We start from the raw sequence: 22,250 nt of genomic DNA on the forward strand, positions 1-22,250 counted from the left end.
CATCACAGCACAAAATATGTGCCAGATAAATTGCCACACTGCTGGGACACCATAAATCAAATACATGAGGAGCAAGCCCTGGAAATCAAAGTGGGAGGGCTTAAAGGAGGGGGTAGGAATTGTTTATTGTTAGTTGATGTTTGATAGAGAAGGGCTACTTTCAGCATGCATGCATGCTTTTTATCACCAAACAAATTAGGAAGTGCAGTACATTCTGATTTTCCTGAACTACTGGTCTAAGTTCCATTAAAAACACACACACACACATAAGCAATCAAGCAAACAAAAAAAAATCTGCAATCAAGCAATCAAGCAAACAAACAAAAGGCATCAAGCAGTAATTTATGGAGAATCATCTACAGTTTGGCAGGTTTAGCATTTGCTCAGGATGAGAAATATTTCCTCTAAATAAAAACATTTATTTATGGATATCCATTGAGCTCATGGATACCTCAGAAACAGGGGGAGGAACATAATGTGACTGAGAAGTCACAAACCTACATAGCACAAGCTATTTTCATTATAGCTTAACAGAGAACTTCAGCAGAAATGTATTTTATCACTATATGGTACAATCAAAATTGAAACACTGGGAAATCTTTGGCAATAGTTTTCTTTTGTAAGAAATCAAAAAAAATTGACATCTCATTTCAACCTTATTTAAATATAGTGCTTTAATTTTTCATTTTCAAGTAATTTTTCTCTTTTGAAAATATTTCTTTATGGTATATCTTTCACAAGCAAAGAATAAGAAATTAAATTTAGCCATTTCAATTTAGCTAGTGCATTGATTTCTCCTTTTGGATAAGCATTAATGAACAATGTCAAAAGTTTTGCATTATGGTCTCATTAGGGAAGAAACTCATTACCCAGGGGAAAAGAAAAGGACCTGGAATTTCCAACATTATTTTGTGTCTGAACTTCTCTCAGCAGACCCAGATATTGATTGAGCCTATCTACCAGATCTTGTCTTCTGTACAATCACTCTTGTCAGGCTGACTGATTACTAAAGTCAGTCTAGCTTTTCTGAGACAGGGTAACCCCTGCCTTGAGATCCCTGGCCCTTCTCATTTCCACAACACATCCTTCTCTCGATGTACAAATGCAGGACAAACAAGAACTTTCCTCACCTGCAATAAGGGAAGGGCCCCAGGCCAAGCTGCACTGCTTTCCCAGTGCTGTCAACATGAAATTCTTGGTAAAGTAGGTCTGAATTCCAAGGCAAGCAGCTGTGTCCAGAAATGGTTGTCTTGGCTGTCCCTCTGTAATCCGTGCCATTGCCAATGTAGCAGCGTTGGCTTGGGACTGGCAGAGGAAGAGACTGGTCAGGAATCAGTGCTAATTGCATGTTAAATACTCACTTCACAGCTGAGGTTTGAAATAAGAGCCAGAGCCCAACTCTTTCACCTTGCACCAAACAAGAAATGTTTAATTTCTTGAATGCACCTGGACCTGAATGCACCAAACAAGAAATTTTTTAATAAAGAAAAAAGGAACCCAAGAAGTTAAAACCTCTGCTTAAAACTAGTAGTCAGTTAACCTCATTTTACACAGGAGCAAGTAACTTATCAAGAGACAGAATAGCAGAAAATTAGACCTAAAATTTGTACTATGTATGGAAGATTTCAGTCAGCAATCTGCAGCAAAGTCAGCAATATGGCTGGGATTCCTCTGGTCTAATTTTAGACACAACTGAGCTCATCTCTGGAGGCTCCCTTTTTAGTTAATTAAGAGAAAAAGGGATTTCTAGTGCAAACTGATCCAGCCTGTTTGAGGTAACTTTTTTAAGATGAGGTAGATCCCATAGACTCCTGTCCACATTGAATGAATCCCCACTGAAAATATAGGGTGCTTAAGGCAACCAGTTCAGAGACATAGTACTGAAAATAATACTGCTCTGCAAGTGCTTCAAGGGCCTGATTTTTGAAAATACTTCTTTTAATGGCCTCATACGTACCCATATATATATATATATACACTATACTCATGTATATTACAAATATGTGGCTACATGTTGCAGATTCATCAATTTTGCAAAATTCTAACTAGTAGGTTGAATTTTCTTATTCAAAACCCATGTCTTTGTCACCTGCATAAGGGCTATTTCTTCAGCTAGGTCTGACACATACATATTGTATGACCTGTACACTCAGCTGCCAAGATCTATCAACAGCACATACCAGCATTATGGCTGAAAAACATATGGGGATGCATTTGTATACAAATAGCTACACTGAGCAGAAAGCCTACACCTCAAAACACAGCTAAGAGCATCCCAAAGGAAACACAAAACCATCTAATGCACAAAAAGGATTAATTGTGACTGAGCCTCAGAGGGTTTCTTGTCCCAGCCATGTCAACATGACATGTCCTTGACATGTCACAAGACTGGTGGAATCTTCTTCTAAACATATAGACATACTTAAAGATATAACATCATTGACCAACTGTTGAAAAACACCCTCTGAGGATGATCCATCACACCACACAGTGCAGACAGCTATTGCCAAAGACCTGTTCATTTTGACAGAATAAGGTGACACATGAACCAGGGCACATGCCCAGGACTGAAATAATGAACCACAGTTCTGAACTGCTGCTGTTAATTACCCTGCCAAGTCATCAGTGTAGTGACAGACCTCAAAACCACAAGCAAGCATATGGCATAAATTTGGGAGATGGAGGTCAAGAAGTTTGGTGGAAGAACATTAGTTAGTATACAAACACTTAGGTAAATGCACTTTCTAGCTTGGCCTGGCAGACACTTCTGACATGCTGAGATCACATTTTCTCCCACCTGAAACCTGAATCAAATTCCCTTTATTCAATGACTATAAAAGTAACATTAAATCAAACTCATATTTTAAAAACCATAATCTAGGACCTCACAGAAAATAACTTGCCTATCATTCATAATGTTAGCAAGAGTAACCATGTCTTGGCAAACCTGCCATTTATTTTTTGAGCAAGTTGCAAGTTACACTGCTTTGTTTGCCTGAAACAGCTTCATGAAAATACCTCAATCATGCCGGATGCTAAGTTTTTTCATTTATGCAGGGAAGTGCCAGGTGCTGTGTTTACTTATACTGTATTTATTGCATTCAGAAACAATTTAGAGTGACTACTTTTATGAGAATGAAACAAGGGATTGTATTTCAGTACAGACCCAGGGCCATATTCTGCAATACCAGTGGTTTGGATGTGTTGCAGATGGTGTTTACAATTTGTGCTTATCCTTGTCAGGCTTAAAATCCAACATATCTCTCTTTCATCAGGTCTGCCAGTCATTGCTAAAGCTGCCAGCATATTTTAACTGGAAGAATTTGGCCTCTTTCTATATCATCCCTCACGTAGCTGAGAAGTTAAGATTACATCTTGCACTTGTTGAGGGGAACAGTAATATCTCGAGAAGTTTTTTGTTTCTTTTTTGTTTTATGAGGAGTATTTTGGAAACAGGCATAACTTGAGTTAATTTGCTATCCTGTGGAAAGGCTTCTAAGGTGAAACATTAACATTCATTAGTAGCTTTCCTTTGGTCTGTGCTCCACTCCAGAAACCTTTACCTGACTGGTTGGCAGCAGCACCGTGGTACCCACTAAGGCTATGAGAAGTATCTGCAATGCTTTATACATTTTATCACCTATAATTCAGAAAAAACAGTTTTCAAAAATATCTCTGCAATTATTGCAGTCATATAGATCTCTTGCCTCTAATTCTCTTTTTTTTTTAACTGTTACAGTACTTTTTCCCTCTTTGTTACTCTCTTTTTCCCTCTTTGTCAGAAACAGTGTGTAGGTGGTCTGCTTTCAGCAGTTCTTAATGGATTGCTCTGACTGGGAACTGTTCAGTCCCAAATCCATATAGATTCCATAATGTCTCATAACTCTGAAACTTAGTTATTTTCTTATGTGGAAGAAAGTCATGGAGGATGTAATATGTGTTTTCTTGTTCATTCACTTCCCTGTACTTCCACCAATCACTGCTAAGAGTAGAAACGGCCAAAACTTTCAGATTATGAAAGTTTTGATGCAAATGCAGATTCAACTTACTCTGCAGTCCGATGCCACTATCATCCCTGTTCACTTCTTTTCAGAAAAAATATTATTAAAATTTAAAATGATAAATAATATCTTGTTGTGCTTTATTTTTTCAATCCAAGGTATTTCAATAGCTCATGTAAAACATTGCATATGTGTTAAGATTTTGTATTTTATAAGCAAGTCACAGCAAATCTCTGCCTTTTCCAATAAAACTGTTTTGCAACTTAAAATTAACAGCAACCTGAAATAGCAGTTATCCAACCAGTTCTAATTGCTAACTTTCTGAAAGCATTTCACAAAACTTTTTGTCCCCAGATCTTGTTCCAAGTCCTGTAGTTACATACCTGAACATATTTAGGAGCTTTCTTTGAAACTCTCTGCAGAAAACAATGAATCTTTCACATTTTCTTTTCCCCAAAACACCTCACCATCAATTTTCCTGATGTTTTTGAGCTTGGAATGTACTTTTTTTCCACATACACATAAGTTGTTTAATTCTATTTATAAAAATATGTTTTTCCACCAATGGTTCTGATTCTGGGACAGGATGTTTTAAAGTAACCCTTTTATTCACCAATTCTTTGATTTATCCCTGACCAACGTGTAATGCTTTTATGAAATACAATGTTAGATTAATTTTTTGTACTGCTCTATATAAGCTGATGGCAGGAACAGAGAGGGGGGAAGAGGAAAAGGACATATCCAACCTAAACCTCCCCTGACTCAGCTTCATGCTGTTTCCTCGAGATGACCAGCAATGAACAATGATGTTTTATGCCTCTGCATTAATTTGTTGCTTACATGGCCTCAGTATTACAGGATATGTTGCCCTTCAAGCCATCCTTTACAAGGGTAAAAGCCAAATTTCCTTTCTACATGAGTTCAGACTCGTGGGCTGCCTGCAGAAGGGTTTGTCTTTTCTTCATTCAGCCAGAAGTTCCCTGACCTCCCTTCCTGGGTAGCTGTGAGATGCCCTCAGAGATGAAAGGTGTAAAAGCCTTTGATTTCAGGCAGCTGCACTTCCCCTGCTGCACAGGCAGCCAGCCACTACTCCGGGCTGGCAGTAAACGTGCGAGAGAAAGGAGTCTCTGGTATTCATGGAGTCTGCTCTTACAGGCATCTCATTCCACCAAATTATGCACTGAAACAGAGCACACACAGACACACACACCCTGCCAGGTGTTCTGAAAGCAATAAGGCAAATATTTCTGTGCTAAATAAACATACACCGTGAAGAGAGCTTTGAAAGATGTCCATATGAACCTAGTACTGCTTCCAAACGAGGATTTGACTTATCTTCCAGTGTGTCCCTATGCCACTGAAAATCTCTGTAAATATCTAAGGAGCAGACTCCATAATGATGAGAATGTGAAGTCTGATGACATGAGGCAAAGGATTGTATGGCAGCAGAACCAGGACTGGACTGTTCCTGGCTTGAAGCAAATTGTTTCACATTTTCCTGCCTGTCTGTGAATGTGAGGAGTAACAGCACCCAATGTGGCTTTCAGAGTTTAAAAATTAGTGAACACATACCACAAGTGAAATATAAGGGGACCTATGTATCTACATTTCAATGTAATTCAATCATACTGTTATAATATTTACCTATATTTCAATATTTCTGTTTGGGGTCATGAACAGCAGATTGCACATACATATAACAAATAACTGATTCAAATAATTGTGCCACTTTCTAGTTTGTTGAATAGCACTCAAACCTCTGGACTGACAGCACCTAACACTGAAATGAATGCCCACTAAATCTGCAGCCTGATTATGACACAACCAATCTCTCTGAGCTAAAAGCTAGGCAGAAAGGTGGAAAAATTGGCATCTTTTTGTAATCAGTAAATCTAGCAGAAAACTAACATGTAAAACAAGGATGGATTTAAGACCTGGGGGGGAGGGGAAAAGTGATTTACATGCACAAAAACTCTTAAAGTTGCATCCTGGCATAAGAATGGCACACTGCATTTGCTAAAACTAGACTTATTTTTTAATATGTTTCTTCTATAAGTGTCTTTGTACCTTCATATTTGCCAATGCTTAGATCATCTGAGGTAAAACTGAAGAGATTTATATCTCTTATAAAAGCTAATGTACAAAGCTACCTTCTGAGTAAGTCGAATTCTTTAATATAAAAGTTTAAATCCAGAAATCTATAAACTCTGTCAGTACTTTCTTATAGCTTAGAAAAGTAATATCCTAGATAAGAGGAAGGAGTGGCTCTTCTTCCATTTCATTTTTCTATTTATTATCTTCAATTCTAGTACAATAGTTATGATTTACAGAGTCATAAATGCAATCCAATAGGTAAGTATATAAAGCTAATAGGAGCAATATATTTAGGAAAAAGGCTGTCAAGAGCTAGGGGAAAGAAATTCTGGCAACAACAAGCCAATATCAGCACTATATTACTTTGAGAGTTACACAGACTGCCATACAGGATTTTCAAGAATATCTGAGTGCCTAATTCATAGTGAAAGCTTTCATTCTTTTGAATATACCTGTAGGTCCTGATTTGTTTAAAGTATGAGCCAAAATAACCCTCTGACCAGGAAAAGGAACAGACTGTGTAGCAGTTAATGATGGTCAGCAGAGGAGCAGCTGCTCTGTAGAGAGACTCTAATGAGAGGTGGGGATCTCTTGAGCCCCCAAAGCAGCCAGAGTGGGCTGAGAGGAGAAAGCAGGAGATGGGAGAAACAAACAATACAATAATCCAAGGATGAGCTGCATCACATCTTCCACATCTTCCCTTCAACCACCTTCCTGACAATCACACAGGGCAGCAGATTGCGTGGATTAAGGGATGTCAGTCCCCTCACACTTCAAGAGAAGATGTGCCCTCTGTAAGATAATGAACTGGAACCACTGTCACGTCTCAAATAAATCAAAAATAGGATTAAAAACACCCTAATTGCTTTCAATTAACCAGCACCCAGTAACACTGCTGCCAAGTCAGGCACTCTCACTAGACTAAGGACTAAGTAGCGGCTTCGTATTAGCATCTGCTAATATTAATCATATTAGTTTATACTAGGATTACAACAAAGACTTGTCATCTAAAAAGGCAACACTGTAGGAATACAGAGCAAAACACAGAAAGTTTAGTGTCCACCAGTATCTGGAAAATGCACATCTATGCAGAAATAAAGTCCTCTGTGGATCTTGAACCTACTCCTGTTTCTGACCAGAGAAATTTTTTCCTCTTCTTGGTATCTGCCTTATCTCTCAATCCTTACAGAGGTAGTCCTTGCTGTCTGCCATGCTGCTACCAGCACAGCTCATCAGCTCTCATCTATAGCCCACATTTGCCAAGGTGCCAAACATAAATTACTAATCCATAGCCTCCATGCGAACAGTACTTCCTTCTTCATTTCTGTTTTTCTCTATATTTGCCAAAAGCTTTATTATGGTCCTAAAATTACAAAGAAGGCTGGGAGATAAGAGCCTGTCTATCATTGCTCACATCTGCCATCTCTATAAATGACATGGCTTGATTGTTTTGCAAAGCCACAGCTGTCTCTGGTCTCCTGTTCACCATCCCCTAGAGTGGCACTGTCTCAGTGCAATGAATCACAGGTGGGGACTTAGTGGACAATGCCATGCTCACCCATTTCTTCATCTTGCAGTGCCTCCTACCACTGATCATTACAGGCAACGGTCTACTGGGCATAGTTTTTATCCATGTAACTCCAGCATTGTAGGATTTTCTTTTAATAGTTCAAAATCTGATAAAAATCCAACCCATCATTACTGTTTCTGCAGTGGTGCTCTAGACTTTCTCTTCATTATCCTTGCATTATTAACCCATGCCTTCCCCTCATTCAAATTCCACGGTGACCTCTAAAACTTGCAAATAATATAATCACCTCACCAAGCCATATTAATACATAATGTTGCTTTTTTATCTGCTGTTTTCCACAACTGTGGAGAAATAATGACTTTATACTTTTTCAACCTACTTTCACTACTGAGCCCAGTGCTTCATACATGCAGGCAACAAGCATCTTCTCAGCCCCACTTAGAAATCCTTTTCAAATCTTACAGACCAAGTTGTCCAAGTTCAATGGGGGACTGACTGACCAGCTAAATGCCCATTTATCATTGTCAGCCAAGTGTCCTTGTTATTATACTTCACCCTCTTTCCCCTTGCGTTTCTAGAAAGTAAAAAATTAAACACTAATCCAAAAGCATTCTAGTATAGGATAAATATAAACCAGAAAGTTAAAATTCATTATCTTCTGTCTTCTTCTTCAAAAAAAAAAAATATTTAAAACTTTCCTTCCAACCTCCAGAGCTGATTTTCCTTTACTAAAGTAGCTTTTTTAGTAGAAAACTGCCAACACTATTTCAGTAAAATAACCACTAAAAAGGTGGGTTTGCTGTCATTTTTGCTAATTCTATTACCTCAAACTCCTCCAGTTTAACCCCCAAAGATGTGGCCAAGAAGGGTTTTTTTCCTGTATGTCATTATATATTCAGCTATTCTATCATCTTCCTTTTCTGAAAATCCTCAACCTGCTTCTGACATACACCACATCTTACATAACCAGAAGCCTTCCACAATTAGCATTCCAACTCATGTTTTCTTTAAAGATATGGTACTCCTCTAATTCCATTATCTATAGCCTAATGAGGTAACCCCAAACACTACAAAGCAGAGTTTTCAAAAATACCTTCACCAACTTCACATTTCATCATGACCAAAATATTATCAAAACTATTATGACTACTTAAGCCTTAATCCAAAGAAAACTCAGAACATAACAATCCTCTGTGCAGCGCTCCCAATATGCTCAAACCTAGTGCAACCCACAACCACAGTGAGCAAATGCTTCAGGAAAAGACTTGGTGACTAAGTAACAGAATAAATACACCCCACTAACATATCAGAATATAAATAAAGAATAAATAGAATAAATATAAATAAAGAATAAATTTAAAATACAAATAAGTACCTCAAATTTACTAACAGCTGACATCCAACCAACAGTAACAAAACTGTGGTAAGAAAAAAGAAGTGCTTTTACATTGAAATCTGACAAAATTCACATTCCATTCAACTAAAGTAAAAAAGTGTGAATGCAATGATGGGGTTTCAACCACAGAAACCTAAAGGCACTAACTCCCTGAAAAAAATTCTACATCTCCTTCCTTTACCCTTTAACTTCCTTTAACTTCTCAATAAATGCATATTATAATGAATTATCTGTCTTCTGGCCAGATAACTCCTCCTTTGTCTTTAGCTGTGTATCCCTTTGTGTTTATCCAACATCTCCACCATGGCTCCTTTCTGTTCAAAGAAACATAAAATGTCAAAATAATTTTACAATTACATATTTATAACTGTCTGTTTGTCATCAGTTATCACCTCCAGTGAAGCTAAATATTTCTGAAGCTAATTGTCTACCAAATAAATTCCCTCTCCATTCCCAATGCCAACCTGGGCTAGAGATAAAATATTCCACTTACATCTTTTTCAGGTTTCACTTCTTGCCCACATTTACCACTGCTAAAGTGGTTGGATCTGGGCCCTTTTGAAAACTTTCTGTGTTCAATGAGACAACCATTGCTACTCATGATTGGACAATTGATTCTGAATCTTCACCTAGAGCCTGGATTCAGAGCTGTCCCAGCAAGAGCTGTTTCCAAAGAGAATGCAGCTACTCTTTAAGCACAAAATCCTTATTTCTGAAAATAGGTGCATATTTAAGGGCAATTATTATGAATTGAAATTAATTAAACATGGATCCTTGAACAATTTTAAACAGCATCTCTTTGGAAAGAGATTTGTTGGTGATGCATCTAATTTCCTTCAAAATTAAACTTCACTGAAATCCTATGCATATAAACTGTCTCAGAACACTTTTTTAAATGGCAGTTCTTTCTTTAGTACTGAAAGTATATTCTTTAAGAAGAAAATAATGTATTACCACAAAGAATAGAAATCTATATTAAAAACTGTCTTTTGTATATCAATCTCCTTTGTTATGGATATCTCCTCAGTTACTTTTATTACCTCTCTTTTTTTTAAGTCAGGTCATAATTTTCCAGTAACTATATGGTCATTTATGATAATGACCTAGAAATATATATACACATACACATATATACACACACATACATATATAATGATTGTTTGAAAAGCATTTTAAGATCAAAGATGAGTTTTGAGTACTGACAAGGACACTGTAGTCCAAAAAGTAATGGACAGATAAATAGGTATCTTTAAAATCACAAAAGTTATTATTATTCTGTTACTCACTGTTCAAAGGGGAAGAATAAAATTACCAGGCAGTAGGTTTTTTGTTAACAATAGAAAATACTTCTTTTCATCACATCTATTTATATTCTGGAACTTCTTGACATGGAATGCTGTGAAAGGGAAAAGCATAAAGGAGTACTAAAGAGTTTAGACAAATTCATGGAAAACAGGTAAAGGTCTGACAGATGTGATGGTCCAAGCATCTGCTAAGTCCTCAACCAAGAGAATTGTTTCTCAGTACTTTCAAAACCAGCTGGTTTTGCTCCTCAGTCTACTGTACCAATGCCTGGGGCACACCAGTACTTAGGCTTGTGATCTGATGGATGAAGGATGGTACTTCATTTATTAATATTTGTTGAGTATAATGTTAAGATAAATTTGCTAAATTTCCATTAGACACATATGAAGGCTGGTTAATCTTTGTGTAAGTCAAGGGCAGAGGATACCTCAAACACATTACAGCTCAATAACAGTCTGGGAGACTTCCTGTTTATTACGTCAATTGATTTCTGCTTAAAAAAAAAATAAAGGAAATATAAGAAGACGTTTTTGCATCACACCTTGGCTTTAAGGTTGTCTCTTTAACTGATAACTCAGAATAAAGTACTTTGGAGAGGAAATACTGTAACACTTTCTCTGAATCAAGCATTATAGCCACCAGCTATTCTGACTAAAGGGTAACCTCACAGGTACATCCTGTTAGACAGGGGAAACTACACAAGACAGTAAAGAGGAAACAAAGAAAAAAAGCAATTTCTGTTCACTGGATAAAATTGAAGGGTCAAAGAAAAAAATGAATCCAACAAATATTAAAAAATCATTTCTGAGTGCTCAGAGAATACAAACCTCTAGCACTTTCAACAGAATGCCATTGCCCTACTGTGGTGATAGTACCAGGTCTATAGACCTGAAGACTCATTTATTTGCATTAATTTAGAATGACTAAATCTTGACAAAGAGTTTTTTTTCTTTTTTAAGACTCTTTGCAAGGCCCTGACACACAAACTCAATCTCTCAGTTCCCATTCTGTAGGGGCGTTAGGCAGCTGAACGCAGATGGATTGTGAGCATCCAAAGCCACTTGTTTAGCAAACCAAATGTCTGCTTTATTATTTTCAAGTAATCAAAGATCACCTGCTTATTTCTTGTTCTAAGCTAGTCAGAAACCAGTATGACAGCTGTAACACTGCCTTCCTGATATTTATGATCCAGGCCCTGCTGCGTGGATGTCTCTGTGCATCATTGCCACTTTGGGCAGGGGAAGCTGATAATAAAACAGAAATTGGAAAAGCAGCTTAATGTCAAAATGAGCAGAGTGCAGCCCTGCCCCAAGCAGGGGTCACACAGGTGCTATGCAGCCCCTCACCCAGATCCCTGCAGCAGCATTCCCAAAGCCTGGGACAATCTCCCCAGGGTAACTAAAGGACAAAATAACTGAGATAAAACATGCTCCTCATGAAGGACTTAAGAGAGTCATTCTGCATGATTCATCAGGTACCTGGTGAGTGAACGTTCAGGACCAGCTCATACACTGTCCAATTTACCCACTCACTCCTGCTATTTGCCAGCTGTACTGCTGGCCTCCCAAATGGATTTTTTTTTTCCCCCAGATAGAATAGTTGACTATACCATTTGTTAACTATCAGAGTAGCAAAAAGAATGCCAGATATAAATTGCAGTGTTCATTTACAGGTTTTTTTACCCCACCACCCATTTGGATTAAGAAAGTGCCCACCAGAGCTACTGGGAGTCACGTCCTCTGTTTTGATGAGCCATGGGATTTATGCACTCAGAAAGACACAGCCAGTGAATTGATGGGGTCACAGGATGGTGTGGCTGAAGGTCTATTAAAATTTATGCCTAAAAGTGCATTTATTTAAAAAGTAGCCACTGGCATAACTTGCAGATATAGCAGGCAAGCAAGATTTAACCCCTGCAGGGATAAATGTTAAGTCTTCCGGAGGAGAGTTGTATCAAAACTATGTACCATCTAAAATGGAAAAGAGGACTAACACATAGATACCAAAAAGCAGATTTCTTTGCCCAGACCCACCAGAGAAAGGAAAGGATTTTGTATAACCTGTACTGGGCTAAATGTGCTATTAACTTAAATTGTACAGTAACCCAAAGGGAGAGCATTTTCTTTGTCCTACAGTCATTTAGTGCTACCAAAGAATGGCTGCTAGATTTTGTCAGACATAAATCCCTGCTTTATGGGGATTTAAGGGGATGTATGGATCTGTAGGGAGGCAGTAGCTCTAGAGTACAACTCTGTAACTGATTCTGCAAAATGGAAGCATGCACTTATTTTATAGGCATGTGTAATTGGATTAAAATTTCTGTTTGATTTTCTACAAAGGGCATGAAAAAAATATTTAGAACCAGAGTCTCAGTGGTGAAGTGTGTGTTATGTTTTACACTGGAGAAATACATTAAACCCTTGCTCTGTGTGACTCTTCAGTTGGTACAAGAAATGTCCTTAAATGCAGAATACAACAGAGCCAAACCCACCAGCCTTACACCCAGATGAAAACCCCTAATTCTTGTCTGCCTGTAGGTTTTTATACTTACCAATATTGCAATACTTCCCAGCATAATTTTCTTTGCAATCACATACTATTTTCCCAGTGGAGGCAACCATCTTGCACTCTCCACCGTTCATGCAAGGATCATGAACACAACCTACAAGAAAACACAAGCAATGATCAAACCAAAGGTACAAATCATTCAAGAGAATCAGTCCATTTTAACTTACTCTAGTGCATCTCCTCTGTGCATATGCATTTGGGAGAAGTTTTTCTTTTTTGTTTATGTCAGACCTACACTTGTGATAAATTAAAGAAAAGGCAACTCAACTGATTTCTGCCCACTAGGGTCTGTTTCATTGTTTTCACTGCTATTGGATAATATCAGCTATTGAAAGATATCAATGAACAGTAGGTAAAATGGGTGGTGATTATTACTAGTGGAGATGGTATTAACATTTCTTTCTCTATGGAAGGTTCTGCCAATTCCAGACTTGCCTCTGAGCTCTATTAGAATTTATAATAACATATCTAGTAGAGAGCTCAGTTAAATATTTAAGATCTGTGATTGGGAAGTATTAAGTCCTATCAAATTTCCCAACTCTCACATGGATTCTCAATGTCCTAGAAAGCCACTGACTCTCCATACTTTAGTTTCTTTAGGTTTTAGGTGGGAATAAAAGCACCTACATATTTCAAAGGACTTTTATGAAACTTATTTGCACTGTGACTTACTTGTGAATCTGGGCAGGGTAAAAGTTAGCCAGACTGAATAACAGAATAGCTGTATCAGAGCACATACATAGGTGAGGCACGTGGTTTCCTTCCCAGCATCTCTCCTCCAAATGAAAGGTGCTGTGCTGGCTTCTTCAGATGGGTGACAACCCAAAGTGCATATCCTGTGCTGGCTGGCCAGGGTGTTGGGTTCCTGGCAACCCCTTGTAAAAAGAGGAGGCTTCATAATGTAAGCATTACCCCTGCCAGGAATGGGCCAAAAATCATGGGGACTCTGGAGCCAATGCAGGCCTTATGGGATCTTGGAGGCAGGTAAAATTTACATGCTGGTAGTTCAAGAGTGGGATGGACTTGGGAAGAAACACAGAGGCAAAACAGCAATATGAAGTGATTGTTGCTTTGCAGGGTGTACCTCTCAGGCAGGTTATAGTTTTGGAGAAAAAACTTTACCACTTCTACTATATAACCTGTTGTATATTCTTATTCTTACATGCTGCAGATCAGAGTTTCATCCCTCTCGAAGAAAACATTGAGGTGTGTCCTTAAAATGCATCATAATGCAAATAGTTGCTTCCTCAAATAAGGATGGACACACTGAAGGGATTTCCTGGGTCAGTATAACGGCTCACTCTTGGAAAGGAAAGCTAAAATATTGTCATTTAGAGAGGGTACATGAGCTGCAAGGGCAGCATTAGGGTGTGCAACACCACTCAGGCTTTGATAAGCTCACTGTCCTTTACTTGTGCTCTATGCAGACCTATGTGGTACAAAATAGTGCCTTACTTTTGTGTTCCACACGCTCACACTCCATCTGGCCGTTCACACACGAGCACTGCTCCACTGCTCCTTGTTGGACTCTTGACCATCTTGCACCCACATCAAAGAATTCGTAGAGACTGTTGTCAAAACATTTCTCTGAAATGAAGTTTTACAAACAGCACAAGCTTTCAGATGTTATTTCTTGCAAAAAATGACACCATAATCTCTATTATCATTCCCTGCTCTTCCCTTTTTTCCTGTTGAGTAGATCCATATTTGTTGACAGTTCTTCTCAAGCTAGCCAGCCTCCATAGTGTGGAGGCACTGAGCCAGTAGAGCAGCAGCTCCAGGAACTTCAGGACACAGGTGGCTTTCTCCCTAAAGCCCTGCGAGCAGGACAGCATCACTGTAGCCAGTATGTGCATGTACATAAGGGATAAGGAATCACCTGAAATCGTGCTGCTTTTTCATTTCTCTGTGCATTTTCTACCAGATATTAGTAATTTCCAAACATGTAAGGGATATTTAAATCTTAAAAACAGCAAAGGAAGGGGAGGAGCCTTTTTGTGTTTCCCATGCTCAGAGCATACTTGGATTTCTAATTGCACAGTCAAGCTATTTTCAGTTGTCCTGTCAATAATGGGTTGTCTGTCACAACCATTTGGAAATCCACCTACACAAACATTCATGCTGCAGTGGTCTCTCCCATCACAACAGCACTACCTTTTCATTAAGGAAACATTAATGAGCTCTACTTACTATTAATATTTCATGTTGTAACACTCGTGGTAGAAGATACTTACTCAGCTGACAGTCCTCGCCTGTGAATTCCTCAGGACAGGTACAGTGGTACATCCTGTGGCTGTGAGTGAGAGAACAGGTCCCTCCATTTTGGCAGGGGTTGTCTGCACAGTGATCTAGAGAGGCTATATAAGAAGTTGTTGTTAATAAGTATGGTGCAAGTCATGCTCTGTCCTTTTGGCTCCATGAACCGTTTTGGTTCGATGCTCAGTGGGTTTAATACCATCTACTGACATAAAACAAAGTTTGTCCAACCAATTGACAGTGGGCTTGTTTCCAGCTGTAAAACAGCTGGAAACGAATTTATCCAGCTTTTAAAAACCATGTGGTAGATCACTGAGCTGAACCTTCACCCCCCAAGACTGATCTGTCTGAAGGGGGTAGGTCCAGGCATACCTGAAGTCCCCAGAGCTGGCACTGTGGTGAGGAAGAAGATGGGACAGGTGCCCACAAGATGGAGCTGTGCCTTTACACTGGGGAGGGAGGAAGGCTGCGGCGCTGCCGCTGCCCGGCCTCTGCCCTGCAGCCTTCGCGTTGTGACATCCACCACCGGGATCGCGCATCTCTTTCAAACCGCACAAAGGACAACCCTCGACAGAAGCATTTGCTGTGGGATTTTGGATTATGTCTAAAACTAATGGACAACTGGAACCAAGCGAAAATTATAAAGCAAACCACAAAGCACATTGAGCCGGGGTGACTTTATGATGCTTGTAGCCCCGTTTACACATCCAAGTAAATCACACCAGGAAAGATGAAAACTGGACCAGTCTAGCATATCTCCATTTACTGGGGAATTTTCTGAATGATGGGGAAATGTAGTGGGAGAGGAGGTAGGTGCCAGGACAATTCCTGCAATAAAAGTTTTACTTGGCAATGTGCAATGTAAAAGTAATAAGAGTCTTGCTGGTCAGGCAGTGTTTCTGATTTCAGGCAGTGCCAAGGGATGTATCTCCCCTGCAGTTAACCAAGAGCATGTTTACACCTGCTCCAGAGTCGGCCCAACAGCTTGTCTGCATTCAAATCTTCCTTTTGAATGCTAGTCAAACTCTGCTACACCATCTCCAGAGTTACTCAATCCAGGGGCTTCTTCAGCTAGACAGTGTGTCCTGAGCAAGAGATGCAACATGTGGAGGCACAGGCACACATGAACAGGGCTGAGGTGAAGCACAAAGGGTGCATCCTGAAGTTTGCTACAAATGTAAATCTGAGGTTCCCCTGCAGGGATCAAAATATTTACTTCAGAGGAGAGTGGTGTAATTCCTATCAGATAGTAGGCCTGGGTGTATTCACTGGTAGTTTCAATCCAGGATAACATCAAGGGAAAGCAAGTGAAGTCAGTGACATTCCTACTCTTCCTGCTGTTGATAGTTATGAAACTTCTAGTGCCATAATGTTTCCTCAAAGGAAAATCCTGTATTTCCTATTCCCACTACATCCAAATCATGACCTGATCTCCAAGTCATCTTCTGCTGTAACAAATGCTCAAGATTTTTTTTGTACCCTTGTTAAATCTGCAAAAAAGTACTTCCACTCATTCATTTCTTTCTCAATCTGTCCCTCACTACATCCCACCCACCGCTCCAGTCTGACCTTCCAGGCATGTTCTGTGTTGTTCCACATCTTTCCTGGAGTCCAGGAACAACTTCTGTTCATAAGCAGATGGAATATCTCAGTTCCCAGTGGGGAATCCTGCCCACTATTAACTGTCCATTAACTGGGGAGCGCTAAGTCCACATTTTCTCATCACTGGCTGAAGCACCCTCACAGGTAAAACACTCCATGCTTGCTAGCTCTCATCTTGACTGCAGCTTCGCCTCTCTGAGTCTCTGCTGATTGAGCAGTAGCCTTGTCTCACCTTTCTGCCCATATTTCCCAACAAAAACTTTCTGTTTCTGCCACCCACCTTCCTCAGAGCTCCTCCTGGGATGATGCCTCTTCCTCTTGCCTGCACAGCCCATACCACTCTACTACTTCTTTCCATATCAGTCCAGAGGGATCTTAAAAATACTGTCTGGCAATTTTTCCCCTCATGTTTGGGTCTCCCTGGGGTTTTGGCCACTTGTCCAAAATTTACAGACATTCAGAGAAGCAGTCCTATCAGAGTGCCCAAAATCTGGAAGTCCCACCTGTAGGGGCATTTCACATTTATGGATATTTGTACATATATGTGAGCTATGCATACACAGCCCAGCTGGCCCATGTGTATGTGGGTAGTAACAGCTCCCTCCAGCAGAAACTTCCTACCCAAGCTTCTAGAGCTAAAAAAAAAAAAAAAAAAAAAAAAAAAAAACAACAAAACAAAACAAAAAAAAAAAAAAAAAAAAAAAAAAACAACAAAAACAAAAAAAAACAAAAACAAAAAAAAAAAAAACCACCAAACCCTAAGTAGACTCATGTTTATAAATAAAATAACAGCCAAAAACCTTGTGTTTATTTTTTTTCAAATTCTAAATGCTTTCAGAAATAAAGGGGCTATCTTTTATTTTGCAACAGCCAGCAGTGATCTCCTCCAGCTATCCCATTGTTTTTTCTCTTTCCTTTCTTACATATATAACTCATTTTTTATTTTATTTTAAGCTCTGGGAAGCCACTGATGAATAACTAAGTGCAGCCCTCATAACCTGATTCTTGTAAGCACGAACTGCCTGTAAAGTCTATGTTCATGTGTGGCACACTTGCATTACAAAGTTGTATACATTGCTGCTTGTTTTGGGGCTAGGTCACTGGCCTCTGATCTACTGTTAATCTGTTTTAAAGCCAGGCTGGAAAATAATTTAAAGTAGTTATGTTAAAAAAGGTGATGCTGTGCACTGCTTAATTTTAAACTGTCAGTGTGATTCAGCTAATTTGGCTTTTCAAGTGCTCTGCTAGATTGCAATCAGCTTGGCAATAAGACTCTTGACACTGTGGAGAACTCCCTGAAAGGGGTTGGTGGAAAAAGCCCTTCATTTCAAAGTGGGAAGTGAATATCTAAGGCTATTGGTCATATCCTGCAGACTAAATGTGTCTCATTTGAAAATAGTGAGACGGTAAAAAGAGGAACATGAACAGAATTAGACACAGGTCCAGAAAAAGCCTCAGGGGCATCAAGTTCGACCAGTGCAACACCTGATTTTTCAAGCTGGTCTGTACGAAATGAGAATTTACATACACACACACACACACACATATATATATATATATATATATATATATGAATATATATTATTTATAAAATGGGATTCCCCAGCATCCAGCTCATGGAGCCAGGGATAGAGAGATAAGCAAAGGCCAGTCACTGAGGGAATGCTGAGGACAGGAATGCATATTCCCAGGTGAACTTTCACCCAATGTGTCAATTAGAGTGACTTTTATACATAAAGCTGACTTTGCCACAGACCTTGACTTCCCCTTTTAGACAGACTTTCGCAATGAGGTAATTGTAGCACAGGAGTGTGGTGACCACATAAACCCACAGAGCTGTTCAGCCGAGAAATCCTTTCATTATCCCTCAGGACTCCTGCAATGAACATGTCTGGCCTCTTGTCTTCTCTGACACAACACAAAGCTCAAGGAAGTCTGGGTTGGAGATCGCTCTTTCCCATGAGATCTCAAGAAAGGAAAGCTGGAAGTGATGGCTGTGTGTTATACAGGGTGTCAAACGTTTCTGTGCCTTCTAAAAAAATTGTCTGATCAGACAGACAGAAAATGCAGCTGTGTAAATTAAGGGAAAGCCAAAAGGCACATCCAAGCCATGAGGGAGGAGAAGATGATCACCTTTGTGTTTGGCTCCAGCCGGAGTTTAGATTTCCATAATTTCTCTCCATGGTTTCAAGTTAGTCAACAGAGGGTGAATTAAAGACTGTATGATATTCATAATGCTATGGCTGTGCAGCGTCACAGAGATTATAGAAACAGCTGATGTGAAGGCTTGCTTCAAAATAAATACACAAATAGAAGTTGAACTGAAGGCACTGTCCCTCCTTCCTGCAGGTGGCAAAGTAGGAGCCAGGTACCTGGAGCAGCTCAGCAATGGCTTGCCTTACCTGAGTGGTCTCTGTGCAGCAAAGCACAGTGTCCCCAGCTCCTGTCCCGGTCAAAGTTCTGTGTTGTTGAACACCTGAAAAGAATCAAAAGTGCAGCTTAGTGCATCTTTAAACAACCTGGATGTCTGCACTGAAACCTCAGGGCTTTCACACTCTAGTGACCTGGAAATTCATGCTTGGTTTTTTTTTCTAATTAGCATCAGTTGCATTCAAATTCTCTTAAGAGCAGAGGAAAAAATAAGCTTTCTTTTGTTAAAGTTGCTCTGCTCCACTTGTCTCATATTAAAAACATATTAAAAATAAGATGTAAATGCAGGACCTGGGATTTTCAATGAATCCTTCAGAAAAACACAACATTCTTCCTATTTCTGGGATTAGAACATGAAAGACAGAAACAAAAAAAAACAAAACTAAAGCAAATAAATTATGTCTTCTCTACTTATTACAAAACAAGCAAAACAGGACCCAGCCCATTTTTAATGCCTGACAGTTACTGTAATAATCTGTGGAGGCAGGAGACTGTCCACAAAGGGACTTTTCCCTGACTTTCAGTGACAAGCACATTTCACCCTTTTCAGACTCAGTTCCTTTAAAGCAGTCTTATTTTGGAACTTGCAAGATGAAATGAGGAAATAACTGACACGGTGGTGATTTCCAAAGCACAGATAAGACCTTTCCTTTTTTGAGAGCAGGGGACTGAGTCCTGCACTCCCTCACTGGTGGTCTGTTATCTCAGTCTGCTGTCTCAGGCTCAGAGCACTCCAAGCAGCACGGAGCTGCTATTCCTCTTCTGCAGGAGTAGATTTGGAGGCTTCCCTGAGGACACACAGGGAGCACGTGACAGAACTGAGGCTGTACCTTGGAGGTCCATGTCCTGTCCCAGTGCACCATCCACCAAAACATCCTCCCTAGCCAGTTATAATGCAGAATAATAGATATCAGCTACATGACATTAGAAGACACTGGAGTTTATTTAATGTGCCTGATGATCTATTTCCATTATGCATGGTTTTATCATTCCTTGAGCAGTTGTGTGATCAAATTTTTCACCCTAAGATGTCACAAGTTAGATTGAAATTTTATTGTAGCACATGTCTACATTTTAACTGCCCTATTTTCCTTCTTAATTAGATGCTGATATTTAAAATTTAATTAGATGTGGTATTTAAAATGCATAATTCCTATGGAGCATCTGAATAGGCCACATATATTAATTTTGGTGACTTCAATTATATAAGGTACACTGAAAGAGGTGCTTGGTAGTCTGGTGCAAATTAACATGGCACATACTTAAAGAGGCTGTTCTCTCACAGGAATTAAGGCTGATGCAACTACTGGGAGCTGATGGAAATTCCTCAAAGATCCTTCTGTGGGAAGTGGATTGTGCTTTCTTTAAAGGGTGGTCTAGTATGCACAAGAATGAAGATGAGCAATGAGTTAAAAGTGTCCTCAGCACTGCTTGTGTCACTGTTCAGCAGCAGCCAAGTTCTCAATTTTTTCATCTTAAAAGATCTTTTGTTGTCAGAGACCCTGACAGAGGCTTCTTGTACCAGCTCTCTACAAACCACTGGTCCTCCCACTTGATGCTCTTCACAGCCAGTCCTTCCCTATCACCTTGCAGAGCCTACAATGAGGTTGGTCCTCCCTTGTGATGCCAAGCTGCCTCTTGGGAGCCAAGCTTCTTGCACAGTAATATGATTCTTTTATATTTTTCACCACAGATCTCAGTCTCTGTGAGAATCTCATCCTCAAAGCTATTTCACTTGTCTCCCTCCTTTTCTTTCAAAAATGTTTTGTCTGATTAGAGGCTTACCAAAAATGAAATGGTGACATTTCATAGCATTCTTCTGGAATGTTACCTCCAGCAGCCAAACCAACCCAGTGTCCTTATTATTTCTTTATGCTATTTGCAAATGCACCCACACTCAAAATTTATGGGACAGCAAATATCTTTACATCAGCTTGTCATATAAAATTGCTAACATGAAAGTGAAAACATAAGGACAGAGATACTGAACTAATTATATCAGCAAAGTCCACTATGAGGGATTGATTTAAATAACATTTTAAATCCATACATGGTAAACAGCATGGGAATGAACAAAAGATGAGGCCTAACTGGCAGGATCAATGGAAAGTAGGCTGGTTTTCCCTCTAGGAGCATAGGGAGCCCTAACCATGGGATGTTTGGAGAGCAAGCAAAGTCCCAGGCCTGAGGCAGATGGGTGTAAGGAAAGAGCTTTACCATCACAACTGGTGTTGTCACTATGTTTGAGACTTGGAGGTTGCCCGAGACTTTTTTAGGTGTTGTCCTGACCATGAGACATGGCTTGACAGACTTTGCCTGACAACACCACACCAACCACTACCTGCTCCAGGAAAATTCAGAACCTGATGCTTGACATCTCCCAGCTCAGCCCACAGGTACTTCTCCTTTCCAGGACAGTCATAAACTCCCCATCCTGTAATCCTTGCCAAAAAGCTGTCCTCTGCACTGTTTTCAGTCTGTGGCCAATGTATCAAAAGTTATCTTCTTGTTTCCAAGGAAGATGATAAGATCATGTCCTTCCTACACAGACCCAAACTCACCCTTGCACAGGGGCCCTGCCCATCCAGAACTGAAGCACAGGATAAGGCTTCTGCAGGGCATGAGTCAACACCTTCCAACTTATAGCCAAAATCTCGGGCAAGGTCTGCTCCTGCCATTCCCCTAGAGCAGAATCTGAGGAACCCCTCCCACGCTGGGACACAGGGACAGGGTGCTGGCAGCTTCCCTGCAGCCAGCAGGTCCAGTTCAGACCACCCTCCCCTTTTGTTCTCATGAGGGTTCACTGCACCCCCATTCTGTCTGTCCTTACACTGCTTTGTCTTTCTGGAGGTACCAATGAAACTCAGAAGCAATTACAGCTATTTTTTTTTTCCTCCTCAGCACAAAAGGAAAATTTACACTATGTCTTTAGCAAGATATGTAAGACTTAGTAATAGACCACTAAATGGAAATTTATCTGTGAAAACAGATTATAATTAAGGGAAAAAGCAATATAGGAGATGCTGTCAAAGGAAGTATGTTATTTAAATAGTGCAATTATTTTGTC

General features: G+C 39.6%; 1 protein-coding gene across 1 annotated transcript in view; it reads right to left on the bottom strand.

The window, feature by feature from the left end:
• The window catches only part of HGFAC (HGF activator), a 40,018-nt gene that overhangs the window by 12,038 nt on the left and 5,730 nt on the right, over nt 1–22,250 (bottom strand). The window contains exons 4-8 of the mRNA XM_053975616.1: nt 19,156–19,229; nt 15,130–15,252; nt 14,351–14,482; nt 12,879–12,989; nt 1,131–1,305 (exon numbers count right to left, since the gene is read on the bottom strand). Of these exons, the coding sequence (XP_053831591.1) occupies nt 1,131–1,305; nt 12,879–12,989; nt 14,351–14,482; nt 15,130–15,252; nt 19,156–19,229 (615 nt within the window). The remainder of the gene's footprint in view (nt 1–1,130; nt 1,306–12,878; nt 12,990–14,350; nt 14,483–15,129; nt 15,253–19,155; nt 19,230–22,250) is intronic.

This window comes from Vidua macroura, chromosome 4 (assembly GCF_024509145.1).
Source record: "Vidua macroura isolate BioBank_ID:100142 chromosome 4, ASM2450914v1, whole genome shotgun sequence".
NCBI classification, from domain to species: domain Eukaryota; kingdom Metazoa; phylum Chordata; class Aves; order Passeriformes; family Viduidae; genus Vidua; species Vidua macroura.